Here is a 24,347-nt window from a genome sequence, read left to right as displayed (position 1 = left end):
ATTAAATGCACGAGGCAGGCCCGCCAGTTTGGTGACGCAGCGTCATGAGAGGCAAACTCATGGCACCGCGTCGTCTGATCCACGCTGTACGTTTATAGGGGCGAGCGAAAGCTATCTCCTCATCGAAACTTCTCGTTACCAGTGACCCTTGTGACGCTTTTGCCTCGCAGTATCATTCACGAACACAACCTTCAACTTCCAAACGAGGTCAGCAGACTACTTGTCTTCCAGCGAGCAAGCATCCGGCCAGTCGGCTAACCACAGTGATGTGTGGTTCAATCCTTGTCAATACGGGTATTCTTTACTCAAAATACGGCAGAATCAGTCTTCTCGCTCTCTAATTTGTAGGACATTGAGCGTTCCACCATAACCAACACCTGAATCAGGCGATTGCAGGTCACAAGGCACGGTGATAACGGTGGGATTTCTCCGTTTTTGATGCCGGGGACCCCTGTCCACGATTTTCAGCCACTCATGTCCGACATTGATCGGATGGAGTTGGCCCTGATCTGCCCTGGTTGGGAGGGACGCTCAGACCGCTGTGGCGCGGCCGCGCTCAATGAGTACTGAGACTGTCTCAGAACTAATTGCTAGAGCCATGGATTCCTGTGTCACTTTGGACGCTCAGATTTATGCGTCATGCAGACACTTATAGACAAGCGTACACAACTCTTTGTATGTAGCACTCTTAATTCTGAAAAAAAAAACTATAACATGATCAGGTAGATATCGTGCGTCAATCGCCATACTGGGCTAACAGCTTTTGAAACCAGCCGTTGTGCAAACTGTGCAGGCGCAGAATCAAAGCGAGAGCCTGACTTGAACAACTTCGCATTGTTGTGTGAGTGACGCTGATACATCTTGGTTATCCCCAGACTCTAGATTGCATCTCAAATGGTCTCCTGCGGCCGAGCAACCAGTTTCAGCGCGCTCACACCCTTCCTCAGCTTCTCCAGCCCTTCGGGGATTCCTGCAAGCCCGTTAGGGAGAACTTCGACGTTGTTCGGCTGAAGAGTAAGATTAGTACCAGTCAGTACGACGTGCACATAAGACCACACCTTTATGTCACCAGCCTCAATCAAACCGGTCAGCTTAGCATATAGGCTCCTGCCGATATCGCGGGTTGAAGGCGCGTGAACATTGCCGTACGGACGCGTGATCTCCTTATCAGACTTGATCTTGTCCTTGTCGATCGCCTCCGGGAGCACATAACAATGTCCCCCCCCCCCGGGCGCGAGGACATCGTATGTGGCGTTCTGCGTCTCTGGTTCCGAGATCGCGTCGTACGAAACCTTGATGGGCTTCTTCGTCACCGCCTTGACCGAGGCGGGGAGATCTGCCAGCGGTATATTGCGGTCAATAACGTGCGTCGCCCCGAGCGACTTGAGGTACGCTTCGTTCTGCTTCGAAGCCGTCACGATAATAGGTGAGAAGCCGGAGAGCTTCGCGAACTGGATTACTATGCATATAACCAGCATCTTATGTGACGCGAGGTAGGGAATGGAGTGCACCGTGCTGTCCGACAGCAGAAGAGCCGCCAAGGACAAAGATGGGCTCTCCAGCATACTTGTTGCGGCCGCTCTCTTCCCAAGGAGCGGAGAGGGCAATTCCGCCCGCCTTCTTGCCGTTTTACAGGCTGATAGCGGCAGTGGCAAGCGTGAGTGGGATGGTTGAGGCTTGGTCAAAGTTGACATTAGGCGGGATCTTAAAGTGCACCGTCAGATTATGCGTAGAGTGCTGGAGCTCCAGGTAAATACCTTAGCGACGATTTCTGCGGGCACAACGGTGTACTGCTGGAACGTAGCATGGCGGTTGTCGAAAAATCCCTGGTGGAGTCTAGTAGCTGTAAGTATTTGGATATTGCACATACATACAGCGCACTTACACCCTGTCGCCAACTGCGAAGTTGGTCACTCCCTCACCGACCTTCTTAATGATGCCTGCGGAGTCTGTACCGAGAATGGCAGGGTAGTCCTCGATGAGCAGGTTGAATACCTGAATCTTCCAGTCGACGGGTTAAGAGCGGTGGCATGAATCTCGACGAGGACCTCGCCAGGGCCAGGCTCCTGGATATCGCGCTCCTGCACGGCGTACTGACCCTTCGGCTCGAGGAGATATAGTGCTTTCTGAGTGGACATCTTGGCTACGCGTGGAACGTCAACTGTGGAAGTTTGGAGAGGGAAGATTGTGCAAGAGAACGTGAAGGCAGCGTAGTATAAATATGCCAAAACCAGAGCGGCAACGACCCTTGACGCTTGATGAGTAAAAGATGTGCACGTCGTTCTGAGCCTAGATAGTGCGAGCGATACCACAGATTATTGCGAACTTCGTCTCATCTCTTTCGCAATAGGAGTAGAGATCAAAGATATACCTGGGGAGACTAAGAAAAGATACCAGTTAGTAAGCTAAACGAGGTTTGTCAGCTCTGTTGCCAGTAGCAGTGTGCGGTCCCAGCTTGGGCTTGAAGAGCAAGCTCGGCCTGAAGGTCTGAAGCCCGATCCCGACCCGAGTGTGGTTCAAGACTTGGACCTAAGCCTGGGCTTGGCTACCCTGAGGCTTCGCGTGAGCTACATTTCAACAGCATTCTCTACTTGTACTTACTGTCGCACAGCCCACGTCGTTGATCTAGCGGCAACTTGGTGCACAAGCGGGCGCCCAGAGCTGACGCTGAGGAACGACGCACCCCTGGGCACGACCGAGCACTCATATATATGGCCCAGTAAATGAGTATCTTGCCCGCTATGTACATGTGAAGATGTGCTCGCCAAACCTCAGCCGCTGAAACATGACGATGAGATGGATGCATCCAAGTCGGGGCGTCCGAACTGGCTTCAACGCAAGCCCAGTGCTGACTCGGTAGAAATTGTTTGCGGTACCGATCGTCAGGAGGGGGTGCCCGGCCATCAGCCTCCCAGAGTTCAATGACTTCCAGGTTCTTCTGTCGCCGTGCGAAGAGAGCTAACATTGCAGCCTGACTAGAGCAAAAATAAAACAGTACGATGGAATCCACGCTACATCAGCGTCCCGTCTACACAAGTAGGAACACCACAACTAACCTTGATTATTCTGCCGTCGTACATAGAGAGCTGAGAACTGCGAGACGCCCGACGCGTTTGCTCCGACGCGGCTTACATAACGAATAGGCGCATCAAGCGGAAAACCAATAAAGGGAAATGCGGTGACCCCGACGGACACGAAATCCGTACCAGAACTGGTTGATAATGTAGCACGCCGCCGAAGAGAGAACGAGTATCGCCAGAGAGGGAAACAAGTGTTATCGAACGTCAGCATAGTGATGCACCAGGCCTACTAGTAGTGTTTATACTCGTCTCGTCCCCTGCCGCGCTCATTCAGTATGTTGTCTACATGATAACATAGTTCGAAAACAACACTTTTCGAAGTACAGCATCCTCGTAGCTTCAGTTGCTTCGGAAAAGGCTATTATGCGTCCGTATTCAAATTTCAAATACATCATGAGCCTGACGCACATTCTCCCTGTTGAGACATGCTGCACTTCCGTCAGCGCACCGACACTCTTGCCATACAAGACTGAGCAGTGCTTGCTCACCTGTTCTTGAGAACATCGCTCACTTTAGCTCGTCGTTCTCTGACGTACTCTTCAACCATCTCCTTGTAATAATACATCACCTTTCGGTCCTTTCCCGGTCCCTCAAATGGCGCGAAGGCCCTATGATGCCGCTTCACGAACTTCGTTAACTGCTCCAGAGATGGAAACAGGAGTTTGATGCGCTGGAGGTACCGCAGTGTCACGAGCTTCTCCGTGAGTCGTGGCCACACGTCCGCGCGGACGCTATCCAGAGCCGGAGATGCTGCCGCGCCAAAATCGAGCTCGAGCATGAGCAGGTGTGCGCCGTCAATGCCGCCGAGGGCAGTGCGTGCGGGGCCGAGGGTCATGGAGAGCGTGGGCATGAAGGCGGTCTTGACCTCGTTGAGCCGCCCTTCGATAATCATGAGGATCATGGCTGAGGAATAACGTTCAGCGGCGTACAAGTGAAGCGGGCAGAGAGGACGTACAATTGGCCATAGAATCGTCTTCGCAGACATCCGTCTCGATGTCAGGCGTGGTGCGAAATGCCGTCCAGTAAAACTCCAGTTCGTCCTGGGAAGAGGCAACTTGCTTACCCTCTACCAGGGACACCGAAGCAGCGCCGGGCTGCGTGGGGTCTGGCTGGAATAACCGGCACAGGTCTGTGACAACATCGTGTTCGTTGGTGTCCCAGTTTAACGCCAGCTGATTCGTATGCCTCGCCGTACGCGCAGGTTCCCACCATTGGTGCGCAATCCTCGCGACAAGGAACCATGTGAACAGCGCAGAGCCGCTCTCGATAACCCGGATATAGCCCACCCTGTTGTGCACACGCCTGTAGCATGCAACGTCTGGCAGGGTATCCCAGGTGATGCGCTCGAGGCGGAGCATGGAAAGGAGCGGCAGCTCGCCTATAAGACGAACGCACTCCTCGCCCCGTTTGAAACGGATATTTCGCAAGATGAGGACCTTCATGCCGATGTAGATGTGCGGAAGCGTGCGTGGTAAACCCTGATTCAACGAGCGCACAGGTAAGCTGCTACGGAAGAAGGCGGCATCAAGATCAATATCAATCGTTGTCTTGCGTTGTAAACGTCGCCGCAGATCTTGCTCCACGAGATGTAGCCATGGAATGTCGTCAGGCTTGGGCTGTAGCCGAAGTCTGTTCACAAAGGATGCAGGCGAAGGAAGAGGAGGATGAGGGGTATCGATAAGAGAAATGAAGCTGACTAAATCAGCGAATGTACGGAGGACAACTTCGTAGAAGAGTCGTGGTCGACAGAGCTTAGCGAAGTACCGAGAGACGAGGGAGCAGCTGCCGAGGGTACGCTTTGACGCAGCGAGAGCTTGAGCGTAGTCGATGTTTTGAAGTGCCGGATCGTGCGCATTGTGGATCTCGACATACCAGATGATGTGCTCAAAAAGCTCTTCCGGTACGTCTGCGCCTGCGGACTCCATCGATGGAGACGGTATTGTAACAAGAAGAGGTGACGGTGCTCACGACCGCACAGCCAGCCAGGGCTTACGTGGCACTATGATCTCCGCACATACACGTGTGAAATGCCAACAGGTTTATATTATAATAACGACCACGAGACGAGCACAGCCCACTCAGAGCGTCTGCAACAAGTTGTCAGATAGCCATGTCGGGCACCATTTATGCGACAACACCTACTGTATCTATCGGCTAGCATGGCATCGTCCTCAAAATAATAGCGCCGCACGTATCTCCAGCGATCATGCTCAACACCTGCGTCTCAACATCGAGGAAGCCGAGTTTGTCGAAGAACCAGAGGATGACAATGAGGCTGCGGGTGATGAGGGTGCGCTTTGTGTCCTCGTCGAGGGTCAAGTCAAGATGGCGCTTACGGGAACGGGTCTCCTGGCCCTTGAGGCCGAATCTGATGGAGTTTTGGTGCGAGGAGAATCCTTTCTGAAAGGATGATCGAGAGCTCGCTCTTCTAGGCACGTCCTTGGGCTCCGACAGACACTGGCGATATCACTACAACGGAGGGTCTCATGATGCGCGACGGGGCCCCGGACTTTTAACGCCTCTGAGGAGCGATAATACCGTGAGCCTGGAGTCAACAAAAAGGCAAAGACTCACTGTTCGACCGGGGTGATTCTGCACCTTCTGGCCCTTACCATGGAGGCCATAGAAATGGAGACTTTGACCAAATGCATGAATATTGTGGATGCGTCCTGCAGGTGCATTAATCAGGGTGGTGCGGAAATCTAGAACTTCAAAGGATAGGAGTTGGAGTCGTTGGTCTCATTGAGCTTGCATATGTGGCGCGAGCGAAGTTCAAAGTAATACTAGGATAGTTCAGCATCGCAAGTCGCGAGACAGTGTGAAACGGCGTACGTTCAGCTTAAGGTCGCCGCAAACAATGAGCTGGTCATTTCGAGGATAAGTACTCCTACTATGACTCCGTTAGGAGCAGAGTTCGATATTAGACAGCTAGATGACGGCAGCTTTTCTCTGTTCGTCATGCTTATGAAGCTGGGAGCCAGGTAGGAGATCTAGAAGAACGCACACCCGAGGAAACATCCCGGCCTACTTGTAAGCGTCAAACGGACGCGTTGCAGTGCCGGCGTTTTCAACTTGTTCTCTTTCTCTTTCCCGCTCCCACTTTTCATCTCTTCAACCACTCCGCTCATGTGCATGATTCTCTCTGTTCTTCTGCTGGCACTTCCTGGCACCGCCTCGCGTCTGCGACCTTCTGACTAAATATCCTGCTAGCGAGTTATCATACGCCGCCGTTTCCGCTTACCAGGCCGCTGTCACCTTGTGCTACCTTTAATCCGTGTCGGGATCCTCTTCATCGACATCGCCGAATACCAGCCCCGAGGCATCCTGCCGACGTTGGATCGCGGGAAGGAAGTTCTTCATAAAGGTACGCTTTGGCTGTTCATCGCGTTCCTGTAGCGAATCCCCGGCACTCATGAGGCTCACAGACCTGTGGATATTCTCTCTGTTTGCTTCACTACGATCTTCTCATGCACGATGCAATCCATTCTCGCCTATGTTCTGCAATGCAGCTCAGCATAGGCACCACAATGCTCGATGACGAGATGGTCTTCAAGGCGGCGTAGGGGAGCTAGGTTGATGAAGACGGCTCACCGGGGATGTGCTCTGTCTCAACAATGTTAACCAGAGTTCTATGCCGGCTTGAAGGCGAGCAGGATGTGGCAGGGTAAGTAGCTGCGGACTGCCGAAGCGTAATACCCTACCCCGCAATGACAAGATATGCGCACGATTTTCCAGAGTATTCTCTCCCGAGAACGTGTGAGACATCTGCTGAACGAGCATACAAACATACAACCAGACTGATATATCGTCCCTCGGAATCTCTCTTCGTCCACTTCTCATACCACCGCTTTAGAGCCCTTGGCCTTGCGTACATGACAGAACTTCTGCTCACCCGTCCTTAACCCCCACTAATCTCCTTCCAACAGCACCGCAACTCCTCCAATTCGGCAATCGTCCACGTACGGGTTACGGGCCTTACAGCGTACGTGCGGCGCGCCCTATTCGCTATGTCCATGGGCCGTAGGTTCACTGTGCTACAGGCTCTCTGCATGAATGTTGGCGTCGTGGCCGAGAAGCGCGCGCATGACCCCAGTATACTCTCCCGCCGCCGCGCCGTTCAATGCACGTACCCGGTCGATGTCTACGACTGCGACGTCCGCGCCGTTGTCGAGGAGAACGCGGGAAACGCCGACGCGGCCGTTCGAGGCCGCGGAGACCAGCGGGGTCCATCCGTTCTCGTCCTGCGCGTTGACGGCTGCGCCGTGTTCGAGAAGAGCGCGTATGATGTCGATGTGGCCTTGTTGTGCCGCGATATGTAGTGGTGTCGGATCGCCCTGCGCCCGCGCGTCGACAGTTGCACCATGCTCGAGAAGGGCGCGCGTGATGTCGATGTGGTCGTTCAGTGCAGTGATATGCAGCGGTCCCCACCCGTGCTGACCTTGCACGTCGACAGCTGCGCCGTGCTCAAGAAGGGCGCGCGCGATGTCAATGTGGCCGTTCTGTGCAGTGATATGTAGCGGCGTCCATCCATCTGAATTCCGTGCGTCGACACTGGCGGCCGCGCCGTGCTCGAGAAGGGTGAGCACAATGTCGGTGTGGCCTTTTTGTGCAGCCATGTGTAGCGGCGTCCACTGGTTTTGATTCTGTGCGTCAACAGCTGCACCGTGGTCGAGAAGGGTGCGCGCAACGTCGACGTGGCCTTCTTGTACAGTGACATATAGTGATGTCGAACCGGTCTGCTCCCGCGCATCGACAGCTGCGCCATAGTTGAGAAGGGTGAGCGCGATGTCGGCATGGCCTTCTTCTGCAGCAGAGTGTAGCAGGGTCCATCCGGCCTGATTCTGCGCACCGACGGCTGCCCCCTGCTCGAGAAGGACGCACGCGATGTCATCGTGGCCGTGTTGGGCGGAGATATGTAGCGGTGTGGATCCCCATTGATTCTGCGCGTCGACAGCTGCGCCGTGCTCGAGGAGAGCGCGCGCGACGTCGACGTGGCCTTGTTGTGCAGCGATATGTAGTGGTGTGGATCCCCACTGATTCTGCGCGTCGACAGCCGCACCATGCTCGAGAAGGGCGTGCGCGATGTCGATCCGGCCATTTTGTGCGGCAATATGTAGCGGTGCCCATCCACTCGGATTTTGTGTGTTGACGGCCGCACCATGTTCGAGAAAGGCGAGCACGACGTCAGCGTGGCCGCGATTTGCAGCCATATGCAGCGATGTCGATCCGCCCTGATCCTGCGTGTCGACAGCTGCACCCTGCTCGAGAAGGGTGCGCGCGATGTCGACGTGGCTTTGGTATGCAGCTACATTTACCGGTGACTGCCCATTTGGACCTTGCACATTGATAGCTGCGCCACGCTCAAGAAGGGCCTGCACGATATCGACGTGGCCTTCTTGCGCAGCGAGGTATAGTGGTGTCGATCCGCTCTCTTCCAGCATGTCGACAGCCGCGTCATGCTCGAGAAGGACACGCGCAATATCGACGTGGCCTGCTTGTGCGGCAAAGTGTAGTGGCGTGAACCCGTCGTCATCCTGCACATCGACAGCTGCTCCGTGGTCGAGAAGGACGTGCGCGATGTCAACGTGGCCTTCTTGTGCGGCAAAATGCAGTGGTGTGGATTCGCTCCGGCTCTGAACGTCGACAGCTGCGCCGTGGTCGAGAAGTACGCGACCAATATCAACGCGGCCTTGGTGTGAGGCGTTATGTAGCGGTGCCCATCCGTTTTGACCCTGTACGTCGACAGCTGCGCCGTGGTCGAGAAGTACGCGACCAATATCAACGCGGCCTTGGTGTGAGGCGTTATGTAGCGGTGCCCATCCGTTTTGACCCTGTACGTCAACAGGAATGCCACGCTCGGGAAGGGCGCGCCCGATGTCGACGTGGCCTTGATGTGCAGCGATATGTAGTGGCGTCCATCCAGCCTGAGTCTGCACTTCGACAGCTGCTTCGTGCTCGATAAGGGCGAGTATAATGTTGACGTGGCCTTGTTGTGCAGCGATCTGTGGCGGCGTCCATCCGGTCTGATTTTGCGCGTCGACAGCTGCGCCGTACTCGATGAGGATGCGCGCAACACCGACGTGGCCTTGTTGTGCAGCAATATATAGCGGTGTTCCTCCCTCCTCGTTCTGAGCGTCAACAGCTGCACCATGCTCGAGAAGGGTGCGCGCGATGTCGATATGGCCTTGCTGTGCAACGACACCTAGCGGTGTCGATCCACTCTGATTATGTGCGTCTTTGTGCACGCCTCTGCACGAGACTTTCTCATCACAAGCAAATTACCGTCCTCTCTCATATCATATCACATCGATGATCTATCGGCGCACATCACTCTGGCGAAATTGTGTCTCCTGACCCTTCTTTCCGACGCACCACTGCCAAGCCACCCCTTTTCCGACTATGCGGCGGGGTATTGGAATGACCATATATTTCCTGGCCAAGTTGCTGAATCTATTGACAGCTTGCTGTCCCGGTTTCTTCATCCAACTGCTACCCACTACTTCTTCAATTGGCAAAAGGCGCAACCCCAACATCAAAATGGCAGACAATCTCTTCTGTACTGGGCAGCCTATCTGGGGCTTCCACGTTATGTTCTAGCCTTTCTCAAGGTTCAGGGAATGGACATCAATGCTTCGGGAGGTTCTATCGGGACGCCTCTGTTTGCCGCTACACGCCGAAGGCATCACGACGTTGTCTTGTTACTTCTCAGCCAAGGTGCAGAGAGCAGTATTCTTTACAGATATGGATGGACTCCGCTTCACGCCACCGCAGAAGACGGCCTCACCAACATTGCTCGTGCCCTGCTCGATCATGGCGCAGCTGTTGACGCACAAATTGAAGACGGATGGACACCACTACATATTGCTGCACACCAAGGCCACGTCGACGTTGGGCTCGCCCTTCTTGAACATGGTGCAACTGTCCTGGACAAGACGACGACACCTGATTGTGTCATCACGGTTGTCGATGATCTCCACAAAGCTAGAGCACATGGCGCCGAGGAAGCTTTCTGAGTCTGTGATATGGGGATTGGAAGTGGCCTTTGGGTTTCCAGTAGCTGAGAAGTCGACCGCAAGGAGCTCCACAAGCTCAGAAGGTGAAAGCGGCCGCTTGGCAAATGCAATACACTGGAATATTTGCTGCCTTCGCTTCGCAATAGTTTCGTTTGATTCGAGGCTTGTAAGGATACGCTCGTATGTGTGAGAAATTGTCTTGGGAAGGTTGGTCAAGGCGATGTGAATATCACTAGGAGGACAGCTGCGTAGCATATCGAGCTGGAGATTGACCCAAAGAAACCTTGCATGATATTAGAACAAATTGCGATAAAATAAACAAAATAAAAGTTTCACATACATGCCATTTGCCATTGACATGAGTTCTTTCCGAGCAAGCATTTTAACGTGGCCCGGCCAGCTTGAGTAATCTTCCCCAGCAAGACCGTGAGATATGTATGTCTCTAAGTCACGAGTGTGTGCATCAGCATCGTGAAGCCTGAGCTGATGTGCAGGGAAACCAGCCATGGCTTTCTAGATGTCGGACTCAGGTCGACTTGTCAGAAGAATGCGGAGACTCCCAACGTCCTTTGATACAAGTCTGTGGAGGGTAGGAAATAGTTCATCTCGTCTGACGGAGTTCGGACACTCATCAAGAGCATCAATGACGATAACCGTCTCGGAGGAAACCTGTAGTATACGCTCTAGGCAGCCAAGGAGAAGCTCCCTGGTTGGGCTTAACTTTGTCCTGTTTTCTGTACGAAATTGCTTCAGAACTTGGTGGCACTGTTCAGTGCAAGTGGCAAGTTGGTAAATCAGAGATGCCAACAGGCCGATCACAGTCTGCATGTCAGCACGACGATAGTCGAAGTAAAAGTAGGCCACATGCAGGCCAGAGACGGACGAGAGGTGCTTGATGATAGATGAGCTGTTTGTTGTTGCAGCATACCATTAGCACCGAAAGCATGTCAACCAAGATGTACACACCAAAGAACGCTCTTTCCTGTCCCAGCTACAACGCAGAGTTAGTGGGTAACTGCGACCGCAGCTAAGAAGAACACTCACGATTCCCATGAATCCAGTACACGCCATTATCACTATTCTTCCATTCCTCAAACTTGCTATCGAAGAACCACGCGCATGTGCCATCCAAAAATGAAGTTTGACGCTGTTCATGATTCCGACTTGGGTCGGGGGGGAGCCAACCATTTATTAATGTCTTCGTCGACTGCAGGTCCAATTGAGTTGGGGTGAATATTCCAGAGAAGCCGTCCTTACGATGTAGACTGAGAGCTCTGGCTTCAATGCTTCGCAGATCTGCAAGATTATCATGCACTAGAATTGCATGGATGAGAATACGCGAAGATGCGCTGTAATGCGATGATGACATACCAGCTTTGACGCCACTGCTTAGTTTCCCAACGTCATCGCCGACCAGCTCGATTTTGTTTGCTATGCCGTGCACCACAACAAGCGTCTGAGCCGCGCTAACCAAAAGCTCTTCCTTCGTCAGCTCGTCTAGTTTCTCAAGGGCATTTTTCACACCCTTGTTGCCAAGGAGAGCTCGGCTGTAGTCCTCTGTCTCGATAATTAGGAACGGGGCTCAACATGATTCAGATGTGAATATTTCCTACTTGCGCGCCTGAAAATCGTGCTAGTGACTACGCCATGACATCTGCTTTCTGACGTACTTCGTGCAGATGGCGAGAACGTTGAGCAGCTGGACAAGGGCCCCGACGAAGATGTCTTCCAACTTGGTGTTGAGCACCGTGCACGATTGCAGGTGATCGTGAAGGCGACCGAGGACTCCTCCGAGCCCGGAGAAAAGTCCCTCGAGCGCATCGAAGCGCTGGCTAACCTTCTCAGCCGCCTTGCGGGCCGTTAGCTCGAGAAGAAAAATCGGCGGGGCTAAGATGAAAATGACAGACGTACCTCCAAAAGGACCCCGAACGCTGCGAAAATAGCCTTGCCGCCGGGTACCGCACTCTGTTCGTAGGTGAGAGGAGCAGAATCAGCATGGAAAGAGCACGCACCGAGGCCGCAGCTATCTCGCCACCGGCGTCGACGAACAGCTTCGTGAGGGTAAATATCGGTGCGATAACAGCCCGGGCCTTCTCGCCATGGGCGCGAAAAGCCTTGAAGCCTTTCTCGTGTTCCTCGAGAATGAGAACGAGTTCCTCGACGGAGTTTGCATTGGGCATTTTGTCGAAGAGAGGTGAACGGCGGAGGTCAGAGCCCGTAACACTGTTGTACTTCAGAATAGCATCCCTCCAAAGCTTTTGGAAGCGCGAAGAGATAGCTGAAGCATCTCGATCTCCAGACCCTGGCTGTGTGTTCGGGGTGGACATAATCAGAGTAAAAAATCGCTGTCGGATGTGCAACTGGATAGGGGACCAGAGGAGAGAGAGACAAGACAAGACGAGCACTGGGAAGACTCCGGGCCTCGATACTTGGGCCGTGCGGCGATAGGTAAGCAGTGCCCACGGTGAAGCCGCCACATGGCACGTGGCAACTTGAAGAATGTTGAGTATTGATGTTGTCTGCGAAAATGCGGTGTATTTTTCATTCACGCTCAATGGATTTTCGAGAGATCGACGTTTGGGGGCCAAAACGGTTGTGACCCAACTGACGGCCTATGGATTTTCATATTCAGATTTAATTTCTGCTCAAGTGGCCTTACGCATACTACTCCGAGGATGTGTATTTCACTGACAGCTGGCCATCAAACACTAATCATTGAGTATCTCGTTCGGTTACGTAGCCGAAGTCAAGATCGCGGGAGGGCTTGCTTGCTGCACTTAAATGTCCCTGTTAGAAATCCTTCGAAAATTGTATGAGTGACACACTTACAGATTCACAAGTACGTTCGCTCAATCCAGCCATCGATAGCCTTACAGCACATAAAGAATTATGGGCGCCTTGTAGCCGCGGGGATGTTCATCTGAATCTGGTCGCACGTTTCGTGCATTGCTGACCACTTATATTTACCTGGATCTCAGCCAGTACAATAAATCACCGGCACAGAACGAAATCGCCTAGTACGAGAACGCGAGAATAACTGAACTGCATGACTTTTCCCCAGCTCAGGGCTCGACTCAGACTTTGCACGACAACAAGCGAGCAAGGTAGCCACATAAAGAATCTGACAGCAGAATGAATTAGATTATCCGGAGTTTTTGGAATGTTATGTATAAAGTATACCTTCCAAAGCCATAGTCCGCCCATTGAGCATGCATTGGTATGCTTCTGCTGAGCTTGTGGTGGCGGGGTGGCTTAGGTCCGCAATAGTTCCGAGTTGACATACGTTGAGGGCATCCCGTCTGCTGCTGTACATGTGGAATGAGCGGTGTATAGATTAGCGGAGAACCATATATGCGACCTAGAGAGATCATAAGAGCCTGAGTAAAGCAGCAGAAATGTCTCGAAACACGCACACATACCGCTCTGTCCGTAGGCTGCGTCCAAAACGAGGTTTTGCAGCCACATCGGGTGTGGGAATGAGCTGCATGCTCATCGTCTCTGTCCGGGATCTCAATTGGTGATTAATTGCATGACTAAGAAGACTGGCTTTATTGCTCTGATATTTCGTGCACAGCGCTGCCGTGGACAGTAGACAACGAGCGTCACTCCTCCTGACGCTTCCGAGACTCGGAAAGGATGCTGTGCATCATCTACGCCCGGCGTCCATTCCGCTCGAAGGGAGCTCGTACAAGTGTACGATGGAGAAAGCGGCCATAGATACCACGACGATGTATAGCATAACCTCGAACACGTATGTGTGATTAAAGATTGATTAGACAACTCACAGGTGAACGGACATACAAGATGCGACAGCGGAAGTACAACAAGCATCATAGTTCGTCATGCCCCGACAATTAGCTGCAATCGAGCCAGTCAGCGAATGTCAGGAGTACGAGTAGTCAGTGAGACAGACATTTGAACAACCATGGTTAGTGCTGGCACTCATCCTATCTCTGCAAAGGTGGTGATCTCGATGGAGATGTCATACAGCAGATGTTCGCCCCAGTCCATGTAGTCACGACCACGGTCACGAGGAGACAGATATTTGTGACGTTGGTCGAGTAGTCGCCTAGACGGCGACGTTCGCATGCAGTTCGTCAGGGTATGATTCCACGACGCTCATCCGTGGGCAAGGATCAGGACCAAGGAGGTCCTGCTAGTCGTTCATCAGGTCTTGGAGGGCGATCTCCTGCTATGCAAGAGTTCGTCGGAGCAAGGGTGACGGGCGACGGAGGTGAACCTCCCCTTGCATCGGCAGGCAGTAACGATCTTGCTGATGCCTCGCCCTTCGCACTCGATCGACTGTCTTCAAGTGAAGGTAGCTGTGCTTGCCTGCCACTTGCTACGGGCGGAGATGGGCGTCTGTCGTTCGAGCTGGCTGGCCTAGCTGAGCGATCGTTGGTCGCAGGACGGCGGTTGTCAGGAGAAAGACGCACGGGAAAACGAGGGAAATGAGGAATAGTTTTCCACTACAGAGATTGAGATGGCGAGTTCCGTAGTAGTGGTGCATCGAGAGAGATAGACTGCGAGGTTGTCTATATAACGATGTCGTCCGAGAGGGTGAACGACAGAACGCGAGTCTGATACATATCATCTGTGATGGGCTTCGTGAAGGTATACGCTGAGACGTCAATGCTGAGTTGTACGATCTTCACGGAGGTTGGCCCGAACGCGTCAGGAAAGGCTTAGTGGCCGCAGGTTTCACGTGGTCAAGGAGAATATAGCTCCAGAACCAGAGAAAAAAAGAAAAGAGGGGAGGACGTAGGGCTATTGTGTCGAAGGTAACAAGAGGGGGGCAGACTTTGAAATCGCACTTCACGGACCAAATACTCTCCCAGAATGCGGCTACGTGTGTCAATGAGAGGCGCAGAAGTCGTGTACATGCTTTCAAGGTGGCTGAGGTCAAGCGGTTAGAGATGCAATAAGGTCGAAACAAAGAGGAGACTACTCACCAATGTACGAAACGAATAAGCTTAGTCGTCCTTATCCCAACGTCTCAGCTCAAACCGTAAAGTTCATTGAAAACCGAACCGGCGGTTGTATACTGTCCAGTCCTTTCCTGTGAACAAAGGAAGAGCGGTCGCTGCGCCACATATGCCCTTATGAGCGGACCAGTCGGTCCTTTGGTGCTCCTATCGCACAAGGGTCAGATTACAAATCTTCGAGACAGTAGATGATACATACTGCGCCACAATAGCGAACCAAGTGGCGTTTTGAGCATTGCTTGAGGTTTTCCGTCTCGCCGCAGTCTGGCACACAGCACATGGTTGGACGAGGACCCCAAAGCGCGTCGTTGGCTGCCAGCAAGTCCAGCAGCCTATGTGGGATGAACTGCACAGGTCTTCAGTCCATGCGAGCCAAGACCTTCGACAGAAGTCCATACCTTGATGCACCTGGTTTATTCTACCCGTATGCCAATGGATCCATCTAAGAATGCTTTGGTTTGGGCATACAACACTGCAACGGTATCCCCGACTTTGGGAGGTCGCGCTCTCCTCATAAAGCTCATCCCGCCATCGTTGTCGTAGCATGCGACACGCGTATCCTCCCGAGAGGCGGTATCCTTGACATCTAGAACCAGTCTTGAAAACGTAGCGATGCCAGTAATTTCGCCTAGAAAACACCAATGCCGAAGATACGACCCAGATGAAGTGAAATACCGGTCGTCGTTGTAGTCTCTTAGCTGCGGGCAGTCGGCGAAGGTGGGGAAACTAATCCGGTCTTGGAGATCAGAGCCTTCGCCCAGCTTTTGGGGAAGTTCGGTGGTAGACATGATGGGAGTACGAAGTTAGGAAGCTCCCCTGACGCGTCCGCGACTTCCCACCGCGGTGAGCACGAAAGCGCTGAACACTCTTCGCGTCTGACCACCACCACTGCTGCGACATCGACGCGCTTTCGCTCAGATCACAGTCAATCATGACAACGACGGTCAACGACCGCAATCTTGGCGTATGTTCCAGCCTTCGGGACCGAGTTTCTTTCCCCACTTTCGGCGACTGCCCCCATGAAAGAGAATTCGACGACCGCTACTACAGCCGCCCGACTGACGGGACTATCCTGGCGTCATTGAAACGGCACTGGTGCTTTCTAGGCGAAATAGTTACTGTGGACTCGACCGAGAAGCTCATCCTGAATGTCAAAGACATGGCGGCAAGGACGGTGCATCTGGAGTGCCTCAGCCAGGATGGTGGACGGGCACATCTTGCGAAAGGCTTGGTCAAGCCCGGAAGCACCATCGCAGTATTTTATGCACTGCAGCACCAGTTTCCTCAGGGATATCTGGGGCTTGGACCGGAGGAGGACGACGACATAGTGGTACTTCTAATATTGCATCGCCTCTGGCTAGCGACTAAACAGATCTTGCCTCACTCGCTCCGGCATTTACAATCGGCAAATCGTGCGCTATGGGGATTCCATCCGGCGCGTTGTGCTGCTGAGAACTGTGATAAGAGCGAGGACTTGATGACATGCTCATCGTGTCGGCTGGTCCGGTATTGTAGCCAGGTATTCTCGTTTTGTATGATTTGTTTCTCGCATGCACTGACACCGACTTGTATAGGAGCACCAAAATCTGGACTGGGATCGCCATCAAGGACTCTGCAAGGCCGCGTCGGCGTTGACGTTGTTCACAGACCGGGACTGGACGAAGTTTGAAAAGTATTGGAGATTCCTTGTATGACGTGCACAGCTCCCCCAGTATGTTTCATTGCTCTATGCTTCATGAGTCCGAAAAAGCTAAAGAGCCACCACAAGCCTCGTCAAGAACATCACCAATCCGCTTCTATTAGGACCTTGGATTTGCGGAGGCCTGCATCAGTGTGTTTATATGGCGACTTACGAGCTCCTCCCAGAATATGGCAAGTGATACAACGTACCAAAACAGACCGACTATCGAAAAAAAACCTAACCAGCCGGCTGACTGAGCCGTTTGTATTGCAATAATGGATTGCGCCAAGGTTGTAATAGTACCGCTCCTCCGATGAATTTGTTTGTCAAGATGTACTTCAACTTGCCTATTTTTCTCTACGCTCTGGTCGCCTCATTACCCACAGTACTCTGCGGCGACATTACCGCCGGCGGCGTCTGCTCGACAAATAGCACCCACATCGACTCGTCTACGCACAAGCTTGTCACTGAATGCGACGATAAGACATTCTGTTCTACCTCCACTGCCTTCTTGAACGGAAATAATGGCGTATGTCGACCGCGGCAGTGCCGACGCGACGAGTTCCCGTTTGGCTATGGTGTCAGCGACCCCTTGCCGCCACTGTGCGACCATGGCTCGTTCTGCCCCGACGACGGGAGCGGATGTCAAGGTGTGCGGAGTGTAGGCGATTCGTGCGAGATGAACCGCGACGAGCAATGTGCGCCACCCAAGGAAGATGTCACGCTCGCGAGCAACCAAAACTTCTATGGTGCGGTTTGCTTGAACTCGCTCTGCATGTACGTAATATTTTCCTGCGCCGCCGGATGCGAGGCTGACAGCCGGCGTAGGTGGGCCAACGTGACTCTCGGCCAAGGATGCATCGTCGATGATACGACGTACGTTGATGTCGGGTCTGATGGCCAACAGTCTGGGAATCGTATCGTGAGGCACAACTGTCGCACACCCCAACTCTACTGCGATACTACTGCGTTGCAGTGTTTTTCAACGAAATTGCTAGGCTCAGATTGTACGATGGACCAAGAATGTCGTTCGGTAAGGGGCTGGCGCGTACGTTTACTAGAGGACGGTTGACTGAAGCTGATGAAACAGTACAATTGCGTTGCAAGCACTTGTATCGATCCGCCGGGCATTCCACGCGAAGTAAAATCTTGGCAATACGCCGTTACAATTGTCGTGGTTGTTGTTTGTACGTTCAATTCCCTCCATACCGCCTAACGCTCTCTTATACTTGCAACTCGCTAGCCATGGCTGTGACGGCGACGATGCTTGTCATGATTCACCAGCGATTGCGATTACGACAACATCGGGAGCTTCGGGAGTATTACTACGAGCAGCTTAGGTAAATCCTGGTTGGCATTTTGGACGTGCGTGTATTCGAAGATTGACAGGTTCCTGTCTGTACAGTTTGCGCCAGTCGATGTTCGCGCTACATCGCCAGGCGGCGTTTAGAAGGGGTCTTGAAGAGAAGGCGTACTACGATTAAAGGGACAGTTTGAAGCTCACTTTCTAGCCAGGATCAACCATCGAATTGTAGTTGACCTTACTGTGACGAGGCGCAAGTTCCAGTATTCCATGCATATATACTTCGTAGAGCCCAAGGGTGTAACGAGCCTCTCATGCTGTCGAAGCCTTCTGCAGAAATCATGGCACAGCGGTAACGCGTCCGATTTCAAGCTGTTCTACTAGCTTCAGCCATCGTTTTATCCTCGTTTTGCTGGAATCGACTTTTAAAAATTTTACGTCTCTAACACTTGTTCCGGCGTTTAACATGGCACGCCACAAAGTTCGAGTGTGCCTTGATGCGCCCTTCCTATTTCGCTCTGCAAGTCGAAAGCTCCAAGGTTAGGGTTGCGCTTGCCGCCCGAAATGAGCATGCCTGCGACCTGCAGCCTGCTGTGAGTCTGACCTTCACTACCCTCCTCCTCAGCTGTCCCCCTGTCATGAGCATATTGCGACCCTTCAGAGCGACTGATTTGTTCAAGTTCAACAACATGTATGCGCTGCATTGCTCGCGCTATATCGCATACTAACTTAAGTAGCAATTTGGACATCTGGACAGAAACCGTACGCGCCAATCCCACTTTTTCCATGCGGCAGTATATGACAAGAAGACGGGGATAGTATGGAATCAGCTTCTACTTAAACTACCTTGCGAGATGGCCCGACCTCTGCTCCGCGCAGGAGGCACCCAACGGTCGCATGATGGGCTACAGTACGTTTAACCTCTCCACTTGCCATGTCTTCCAGCTTAAACTCTCGCAGTCCTTGGCAAAGCCGAAGGCCAGAGTTTGGAATGGCATGGGCACATCACAGCCCTCACAGTAGCACCAGAGTATCGCCGTCTCGGTCTCGCGCGCAAAATGATCGACCTGCTTGAGCTCGTGTCGGACAAGACCTACCGGGGATACTTTGTTGACCTCTACGTGCGGTGTACGAATAATGTCGCAATTGGGATGTACGAAAGGCTTGGGTATAGCGTGTATAGAAGAGTGAGGGAGTACTATGGCAGTCTAGGGATGGGAAGAGCGGCGAAGGACGAAGAGGATGCGTTCGGTGAGTGACAACACGCTTTTCCTCAGGGTCCTTGACCAATGCTGTGTATCCTCAGACATGCGCAAACCTCTTTCGCGAGACCCTGGGCGCCGTTCAGTCAGAGCAAACGGCCGAGAGTTCATCGTCAGTGCACATGATGCACCATAAGTACTTCAGTGTCCGTTAGATTTGTTTCTATTTCTGAACACGTAGTAGCGCTTTGCCGTGCACCGCCGTAGGCGTTGAATATTCATGTTGAATACTGACTGCGGGTGCGCCTTGTGCTATTCAGGAATGTGTCGCCGAATGTTGACCAGTATAAGAAAGCAGAGGCATTGGGGTTGTGGAGCTGGATGCGACTCGTTCAGCGGTTCACCGTCGTTCACGCTTAGCGCTCACAAGGCCGATGAGCCGCCCTGTATCTCGCTCCAGATCTAGGTCGGAGCATCAGTCACTCAAAGTGGCCTACTGTATCGTTTTGCTGTCGTCTTGCAACTGGCTGTAACGGCCCCGCCGACGCCGGTCGGACCTAAATCTCTCGCTCGGGCTTGCGGTAACCAACTCGGGCTCGTCCGATCCCAGATCGCCGAGATCACGGCTATGGACGGGAATCACGGGTTAGGCCAGGATGCCTCCTGCTACACAAGATCGAGAACTGTCTCACGTCGTGACTCAGCCTCGCTCGCAAAAATTCAAGGTATAAATGTGTAGTAAAGGTGAGCGGTGGAAAACTCAGTCCTCCGCTCCTTTTTCCCACTAACTTCTTTACTCGCCACTATCAATGCCACCCTCTCAGAAGTGTCTTTTCTTGCTTGAACGTCTAGGCAAGTTCGGCCTCGGAAGTAGCAGCATACCTTCACCAGAGCCTGGCGAGATTCTTGTCGAAATACAGGCAACAGCTCTTAACCCGGTCGACTGGAAGATCCAAGATCATGACTTCGCCGGAATCATTAAGGACTACCCCGCTGTACTTGGGACCGACTGCGCTGGTATTGTGAAGGCGGTTGGCGAAGGTGTCACCAGGTTCACTGTCGGCGACAGGACGTAGGTAATCATATGCTACTTCCGCGGCGTCGAGTTAACAGGGGTTGGCGGTAGGATGCACCAAGGATTCTTCACCAGCCGCAAAGCAACATTTCAACAGTACACTACAGTGCCTGAAGAGCTGGCTGCAAAGGTGCGTTTGCCACATCATAAACGCGTGTAAACAGCAGGGTTCATTTATGTCGTCGGCAGATTCCACTGAACCTCACTTTCGACCAGGCGTCCACCATTCCGCTTACGATGGCTACCGCTGCCATTGGACTTTACAACAAACATATCGAGCCCTATGGCGGCTGCGGATTGTATCCACCATGGGAAGAGGGTGGGAGAGACAAGTACCACGGACAGCCCCTTTTCGTGACAGGCGGGTCATCGTCGCTCGGACAACATGGTAAGTTCGGCTCATATGTCTCCTGCAACATGCGTGATATCGATTGTCCATCTAGTTATCCAGTTCGCTAAGATATCTGGATTTTCGCCTATTATCACCACCGCCTCGAAACGCAACGAAGACTACCTCAAGTCCCTCGGCGCGACTCATGTCATTGACCGGTCCATCCCGCACTCTGATATCCTTACGGCCATAGAGCAGATTACTAGCACGCCGGTGATGGTCGCATACGACGCTATATCGGACGCCGACACGCAGAATCTCTGTTACGAAGTCGTTGCGCCCGGCGGGCAGGTCGTCATTGGGCTCCCACCAGCGATCGAGACATCAAAGCTGACATCGGGGAAGAGGATCGTACAGGTCTTCGGGAGCGCGCACGTCCCGGAACAGAGACCGGTGGGCATTAGTCTGTACCAGAAAGTGACAGAGCTGGTGGCGAACGGCGATATCAAGGTGGGTGTAGGCACTTAGTCTCCGTATAACCAGCCGCTGACCAGTTTTGACAGCCAAACAATGTAGAAGTGCTTCCCAACGGTCTTTTGGGCATCCCTGACGGCTTAGAGAGGTTGAAGAGTGGACAGGTCAGCGCGAACAAGCTTGTGGCACGTCCGCAGGAGACGCCGTAAGGACGACAAAGCATGTAATCTGTAAACTAAATCTCATACAAGACGATCTCGCCACACTATCTGCTTGCCAATGTCGATGCTTAGCGGGAATGGAATCAATTTCTGGTGGAACTAACGCGTCGGACCTCGGGTTAGCGCCGTTGGAAAGGGGTTCCCCTCTTATTTGGACGCTCTTCCGTACTTGACCCATACCTTTTCCGCTATGCCAGTTGTCGAAGTCCCGCTCTTACCACGTCTTCCTCGTGCCGGCATAGGCTCTAATCTGCGAGACAGAATCCCCTTTCCGACGTTCGAAGGCTGTCCTACTGCAGGACAACCGGATGGAAAGTATCTCGGCAGCGATGGTACTCCGCTTCGCCCCTGGTGTTTTGTGGGCGAGATTACAGAAGTCGATGCCATGACTCACAAGCTACATTTGGTGGCCACGGACATGGAAGGCCGGCGCGACGTGCACATTTACTGCAACGGCGAGGACCTCGAGAAACGGCTGCATTACCAGGGAGCTCAGCCCCACATAGGGTATACAGTCGCAGTTCTCTACGCGAGCAAGAGGGAGTTAATAGAGGGAGGCGTCGGCTTAATTGTGGAGGACGTTTTATTTATGAAGGTACACTAATTCACGCATTTATTGCGCATCCTCTCACCGAGTGTCCTCGGACAGATCATACCTTTCCAGCTACAAGACATCCTCACCGCGAATGATGACTTCTGTGACATATCATCAAGAATCTGCAGGGCTCCTGGCTGTGCGAGGACGGGACCTGAACTTAAACGGTGCTCAGGTTGTTGCGCAGCACAGTACTGTTCGAAGGTCAGTTTGCATCTCGGGCCCTGGTACCCGAGCTTCGAAGGCTAAGCATGGTCTTAGGATCATCAAACAATACACTGGTCTACACACAAGCGGCAGTGCGGAGTGGCGGCCGTGCTGTCTGTGTTCACCAAGAACTGGACGGCTTACGAAAGGTCTGGCTTCAGATCCAACTAGTTGGCTCTGCCAGAAGTGTACACCCTTGTCCTACGGAGCGGATTTTTTTTACAGGCAGACATGGTGTACGTAGATTGCTTAGATCGATGACAGTATTCAGCTTGGCGTATTCAGCCTGCTGACTAGCGCGTCTTCCTTGATAATCTTATCTTTCCACTTCTTTTCCACCTCTTCGAGATCCCAGTTAGCGGAAAAATATCTATAATGACAAAGAATAAGCGATCGAGTGACTGTCATGCGGGAGAACCTTGCTTACTTTCCGCTAAGCCAATCAGCCTGACCAGATGTCAAGTGTAACAAAGTTGCCGCTGGAAGCTCAGTCGTATCCGGCCTCTTAAATTCAATCCCAAACCTGCGGGACAGTTCGGTTTCTATGAGACCGGGATGAAACGCAAGCGCTTTCACTCGTGGGTGCTCTGCCACGACGAACTGGACGATGCGGTCGACCGCTTGCTTCGAGATGCAATAGTCACTTGAACCCGGGAAGATCATGTGAGCAGAACCAGCGGTTACAGCTACGACATATCCCTGGCTCTGTTCGAGCTGCGGAATGGCCGACCTGGAGTAATGGACAATGAGATATAGGTGCACCACTAGTCTGAGAGCGTACACACCGTACGAAGTTGAAAGTACCCCTGACATTGACCTCGAAGGTGTTCCACCATTCCAAGGGGTCCTTTTCTCCGATCTCTGTTGTATTTCGGATTCAACTAGGTTTCTTCCACCTCAGATCCTGAAAGAAAACTCACTCTGTGCCCCTACCGCTGGCGTGACAGCGGCCGCGCCGGCCACGAGGATGTCTAAGTGACCAAATTGCCGTACAGTAGCGTTGACAGCGGCATTAGCAGCATCGAAATCCTTGACATCAACGGCAAAGACTAGGATTTTGGCGCCGGGGACCTCTTGGAGGATGGCGGCCTTAACCTCCTCAAGCGCTGCTTGATGGCGGGAGACGATGGCCACCGAAGCGCCGGCGAGAGCATAATAGCGCGCGACGTCCCGACCAATACCTCGCGACGCGCCGGTGACGAGGACAACCTTGTCTTTGTATGTTTTCTTCTTGAAGTGTGTGGTCGGGTCGATTGTTGGATATATCCTAGAGCTTCTATGAGTTCCTGGGCGTCTGGTACGGGTTTACAGGCATACTGACCGGTGTTGGTTTGTGACTTCCAAATCTTTGAATCCGTAAATGGTGGACATGTCTGCTGATACACCTCCCGTCCAGAGATGGCTGCTATTTGAGCATTTGAGGCGAGCTCAGTTCTAAAATCGGATAAGATGGGATGGAATCTGATGGGATGAGGTCTTTCTTGATGTTCCGTAGTGTTCCGTACGCTTCAGGTACTCCATACGAAACACGTTAGATTGGTCATTTTGTGAAACAAAGCTCGCCAGATGGTCGGACTGAAACTGCGGTACCACATGCAATGTGGATCTGCAACCACCATCGTAGGACCCCTGATAATTGGGTCAGATGCCTGTTTGGGCCTTCCAAAATTTTACCAAAAACGTCTGGACAGGAGGGGCAATTTTGGGTCAAAACGTTCGGACAAAATCAGGCCCCGGGGCCTTCGGCCCCCAAAACGTCTGGACTATGGGCAGGCCTAGCAAAATCTTGTCCACCCCCAAGCTCGCCCGGCAGGCTTTCAAACTTGCATTTTCTCCTTCGTACCTAGCAAGAGACAGTGTTGGACACTAGTAACAATGATATAGACAGCAACATACTGGTGCAACTACTGATTGGGACTGTTGTCCTTGACCTCGAAGCCCATCTCATCCGCCCCTGTGCCTGAAGTCTTCCTAGCAGCCTTCTGACGAGCCTTTACAAATTCTTTGACCGCTTCAGTAACTTTTTGAGCAATAGGTGTCGACTGGAGTGAGTGGAAGATGCTGAGTGCTTCCTGACTAAGAGTGAGTTTGCGGCCATTATTCGACAAGGTCACGTTACCGGGTAGTAGCTCTAGAAAGCAGTCGGAGGACAAGTGGGCAAATCAAATACCTGGTATGCA

At 52.7% G+C, this 24,347-nt stretch overlaps 8 protein-coding genes across 8 annotated transcripts; 4 read left to right on the top strand and 4 right to left on the bottom strand.

The window, feature by feature from the left end:
• Positions 1 to 735: 735 nt before the first annotated feature.
• On the bottom strand, positions 736 to 1,719 carry PHACADRAFT_253070 (uncharacterized protein). Its single transcript, XM_007393852.1, has one exon. It carries the CDS (start codon positions 1,563 to 1,565, stop codon positions 891 to 893), a length of 675 nt encoding a protein of 224 aa, XP_007393914.1. The 5' UTR covers positions 1,566 to 1,719; the 3' UTR covers positions 736 to 890.
• Positions 1,720 to 1,759: 40 nt separating this feature from the next.
• PHACADRAFT_253069 (uncharacterized protein) lies at positions 1,760 to 2,447 on the bottom strand. The gene has a single exon (XM_007393851.1). The coding sequence runs from the start codon at positions 2,136 to 2,138 to the stop codon at positions 1,911 to 1,913; it is 228 nt and encodes a 75-aa protein (XP_007393913.1). The 5' UTR covers positions 2,139 to 2,447; the 3' UTR covers positions 1,760 to 1,910.
• Positions 2,448 to 9,598: 7,151 nt separating this feature from the next.
• On the top strand, positions 9,599 to 9,997 carry PHACADRAFT_61058 (uncharacterized protein; the record flags this gene model as incomplete). The annotated part of the gene is made up of 1 exon (XM_007393850.1): positions 9,599 to 9,997. A coding segment is annotated over one exon (399 nt), but the record flags the coding sequence as incomplete, so codon positions are not given.
• Positions 9,998 to 15,473: 5,476 nt separating this feature from the next.
• PHACADRAFT_182902 (uncharacterized protein) lies at positions 15,474 to 15,866 on the bottom strand (the record flags this gene model as incomplete). The annotated part of the gene is made up of 1 exon (XM_007393849.1): positions 15,474 to 15,866. One exon carries the CDS (start codon positions 15,864 to 15,866, stop codon positions 15,492 to 15,494), a length of 375 nt encoding a protein of 124 aa, XP_007393911.1. The 3' UTR covers positions 15,474 to 15,491.
• A 963-nt stretch (positions 15,867 to 16,829) lies between these two features.
• Positions 16,830 to 18,108, top strand: PHACADRAFT_117686 (uncharacterized protein). Its single transcript, XM_007393848.1, has 3 exons — positions 16,830 to 17,792; positions 17,850 to 17,946; positions 18,003 to 18,108. The coding sequence occupies exons 1-3, from the start codon at positions 17,073 to 17,075 to the stop codon at positions 18,101 to 18,103; spliced, it is 918 nt and encodes a 305-aa protein (XP_007393910.1). The 5' UTR covers positions 16,830 to 17,072; the 3' UTR covers positions 18,104 to 18,108.
• Positions 18,109 to 18,697: 589 nt separating this feature from the next.
• On the top strand, positions 18,698 to 21,397 carry PHACADRAFT_253061 (uncharacterized protein). Its single transcript, XM_007393847.1, has 11 exons — positions 18,698 to 18,753; positions 18,800 to 18,824; positions 18,882 to 18,972; positions 19,023 to 19,313; positions 19,369 to 19,564; positions 19,623 to 20,008; positions 20,089 to 20,336; positions 20,391 to 20,469; positions 20,529 to 20,727; positions 20,783 to 21,180; positions 21,234 to 21,397. Exons 8-11 carry the CDS (start codon positions 20,392 to 20,394, stop codon positions 21,351 to 21,353), a joined length of 795 nt encoding a protein of 264 aa, XP_007393909.1. The 5' UTR covers positions 18,698 to 18,753; positions 18,800 to 18,824; positions 18,882 to 18,972; positions 19,023 to 19,313; positions 19,369 to 19,564; positions 19,623 to 20,008; positions 20,089 to 20,336; position 20,391; the 3' UTR covers positions 21,354 to 21,397.
• A 129-nt stretch (positions 21,398 to 21,526) lies between these two features.
• Positions 21,527 to 21,975, top strand: PHACADRAFT_253059 (uncharacterized protein). Its single transcript, XM_007393846.1, has one exon. The coding sequence runs from the start codon at positions 21,556 to 21,558 to the stop codon at positions 21,967 to 21,969; it is 414 nt and encodes a 137-aa protein (XP_007393908.1). The 5' UTR covers positions 21,527 to 21,555; the 3' UTR covers positions 21,970 to 21,975.
• Positions 21,976 to 22,009: 34 nt separating this feature from the next.
• Positions 22,010 to 23,594, bottom strand: PHACADRAFT_207415 (uncharacterized protein). The gene is made up of 5 exons (XM_007393845.1): positions 23,489 to 23,594; positions 23,088 to 23,434; positions 22,953 to 23,028; positions 22,595 to 22,897; positions 22,010 to 22,537 (listed from the first exon to the last, which is right to left on the bottom strand). Exons 1-5 carry the CDS (start codon positions 23,536 to 23,538, stop codon positions 22,435 to 22,437), a joined length of 879 nt encoding a protein of 292 aa, XP_007393907.1. The 5' UTR covers positions 23,539 to 23,594; the 3' UTR covers positions 22,010 to 22,434.
• Between the last annotated feature and the right edge of the window lie 753 nt (positions 23,595 to 24,347).

Source organism: Phanerochaete carnosa, assembly GCF_000300595.1.
Source record: "Phanerochaete carnosa HHB-10118-sp unplaced genomic scaffold PHACAscaffold_3, whole genome shotgun sequence".
NCBI classification, from domain to species: domain Eukaryota; kingdom Fungi; phylum Basidiomycota; class Agaricomycetes; order Polyporales; family Phanerochaetaceae; genus Phanerochaete; species Phanerochaete carnosa.
Note: the sequence above shows the minus strand (reverse complement) of the source record. Positions and strands in the feature narration are given on the sequence as shown.

What these genes read in the sequence shown, in the direction of transcription:
- PHACADRAFT_253070 (XM_007393852.1), bottom strand. Translation starts at nt 1,565, where the DNA reads ATGCTGGAGAGCCCATCTTTGTCCTTGGCGGCTCTTCTGCTGTCGGAC.
- PHACADRAFT_253069 (XM_007393851.1), bottom strand. Translation starts at nt 2,138, where the DNA reads ATGTCCACTCAGAAAGCACTATATCTCCTCGAGCCGAAGGGTCAGTAC.
- PHACADRAFT_117686 (XM_007393848.1), top strand. Translation starts at nt 17,073, where the DNA reads ATGAATTTGTTTGTCAAGATGTACTTCAACTTGCCTATTTTTCTCTAC. An exon ending in TGGACCAAGAATGTCGTTCG is followed by an intron (nt 17,793 to 17,849) that starts GTAAGGGGCTGG and finishes CTGATGAAACAG; the next exon opens with TACAATTGCGTTGCAAGCAC. An exon ending in AATTGTCGTGGTTGTTGTTT is followed by an intron (nt 17,947 to 18,002) that starts GTACGTTCAATT and finishes GCAACTCGCTAG; the next exon opens with CCATGGCTGTGACGGCGACG.
- PHACADRAFT_253061 (XM_007393847.1), top strand. Translation starts at nt 20,392, where the DNA reads ATGCACCAAGGATTCTTCACCAGCCGCAAAGCAACATTTCAACAGTAC. An exon ending in CTGAAGAGCTGGCTGCAAAG is followed by an intron (nt 20,470 to 20,528) that starts GTGCGTTTGCCA and finishes TGTCGTCGGCAG; the next exon opens with ATTCCACTGAACCTCACTTT. An exon ending in TGGCGAACGGCGATATCAAG is followed by an intron (nt 21,181 to 21,233) that starts GTGGGTGTAGGC and finishes CAGTTTTGACAG; the next exon opens with CCAAACAATGTAGAAGTGCT.
- PHACADRAFT_253059 (XM_007393846.1), top strand. Translation starts at nt 21,556, where the DNA reads ATGCCAGTTGTCGAAGTCCCGCTCTTACCACGTCTTCCTCGTGCCGGC.
- PHACADRAFT_207415 (XM_007393845.1), bottom strand. Translation starts at nt 23,538, where the DNA reads ATGTCCACCATTTACGGATTCAAAGATTTGGAAGTCACAAACCAACAC. An exon ending in GCCAGCGGTAGGGGCACAGA is followed by an intron (nt 23,029 to 23,087) that starts GTGAGTTTTCTT and finishes GAAATACAACAG; the next exon opens with AGATCGGAGAAAAGGACCCC. An exon ending in GCTGATTGGCTTAGCGGAAA is followed by an intron (nt 22,538 to 22,594) that starts GTAAGCAAGGTT and finishes TTGTCATTATAG; the next exon opens with ATATTTTTCCGCTAACTGGG.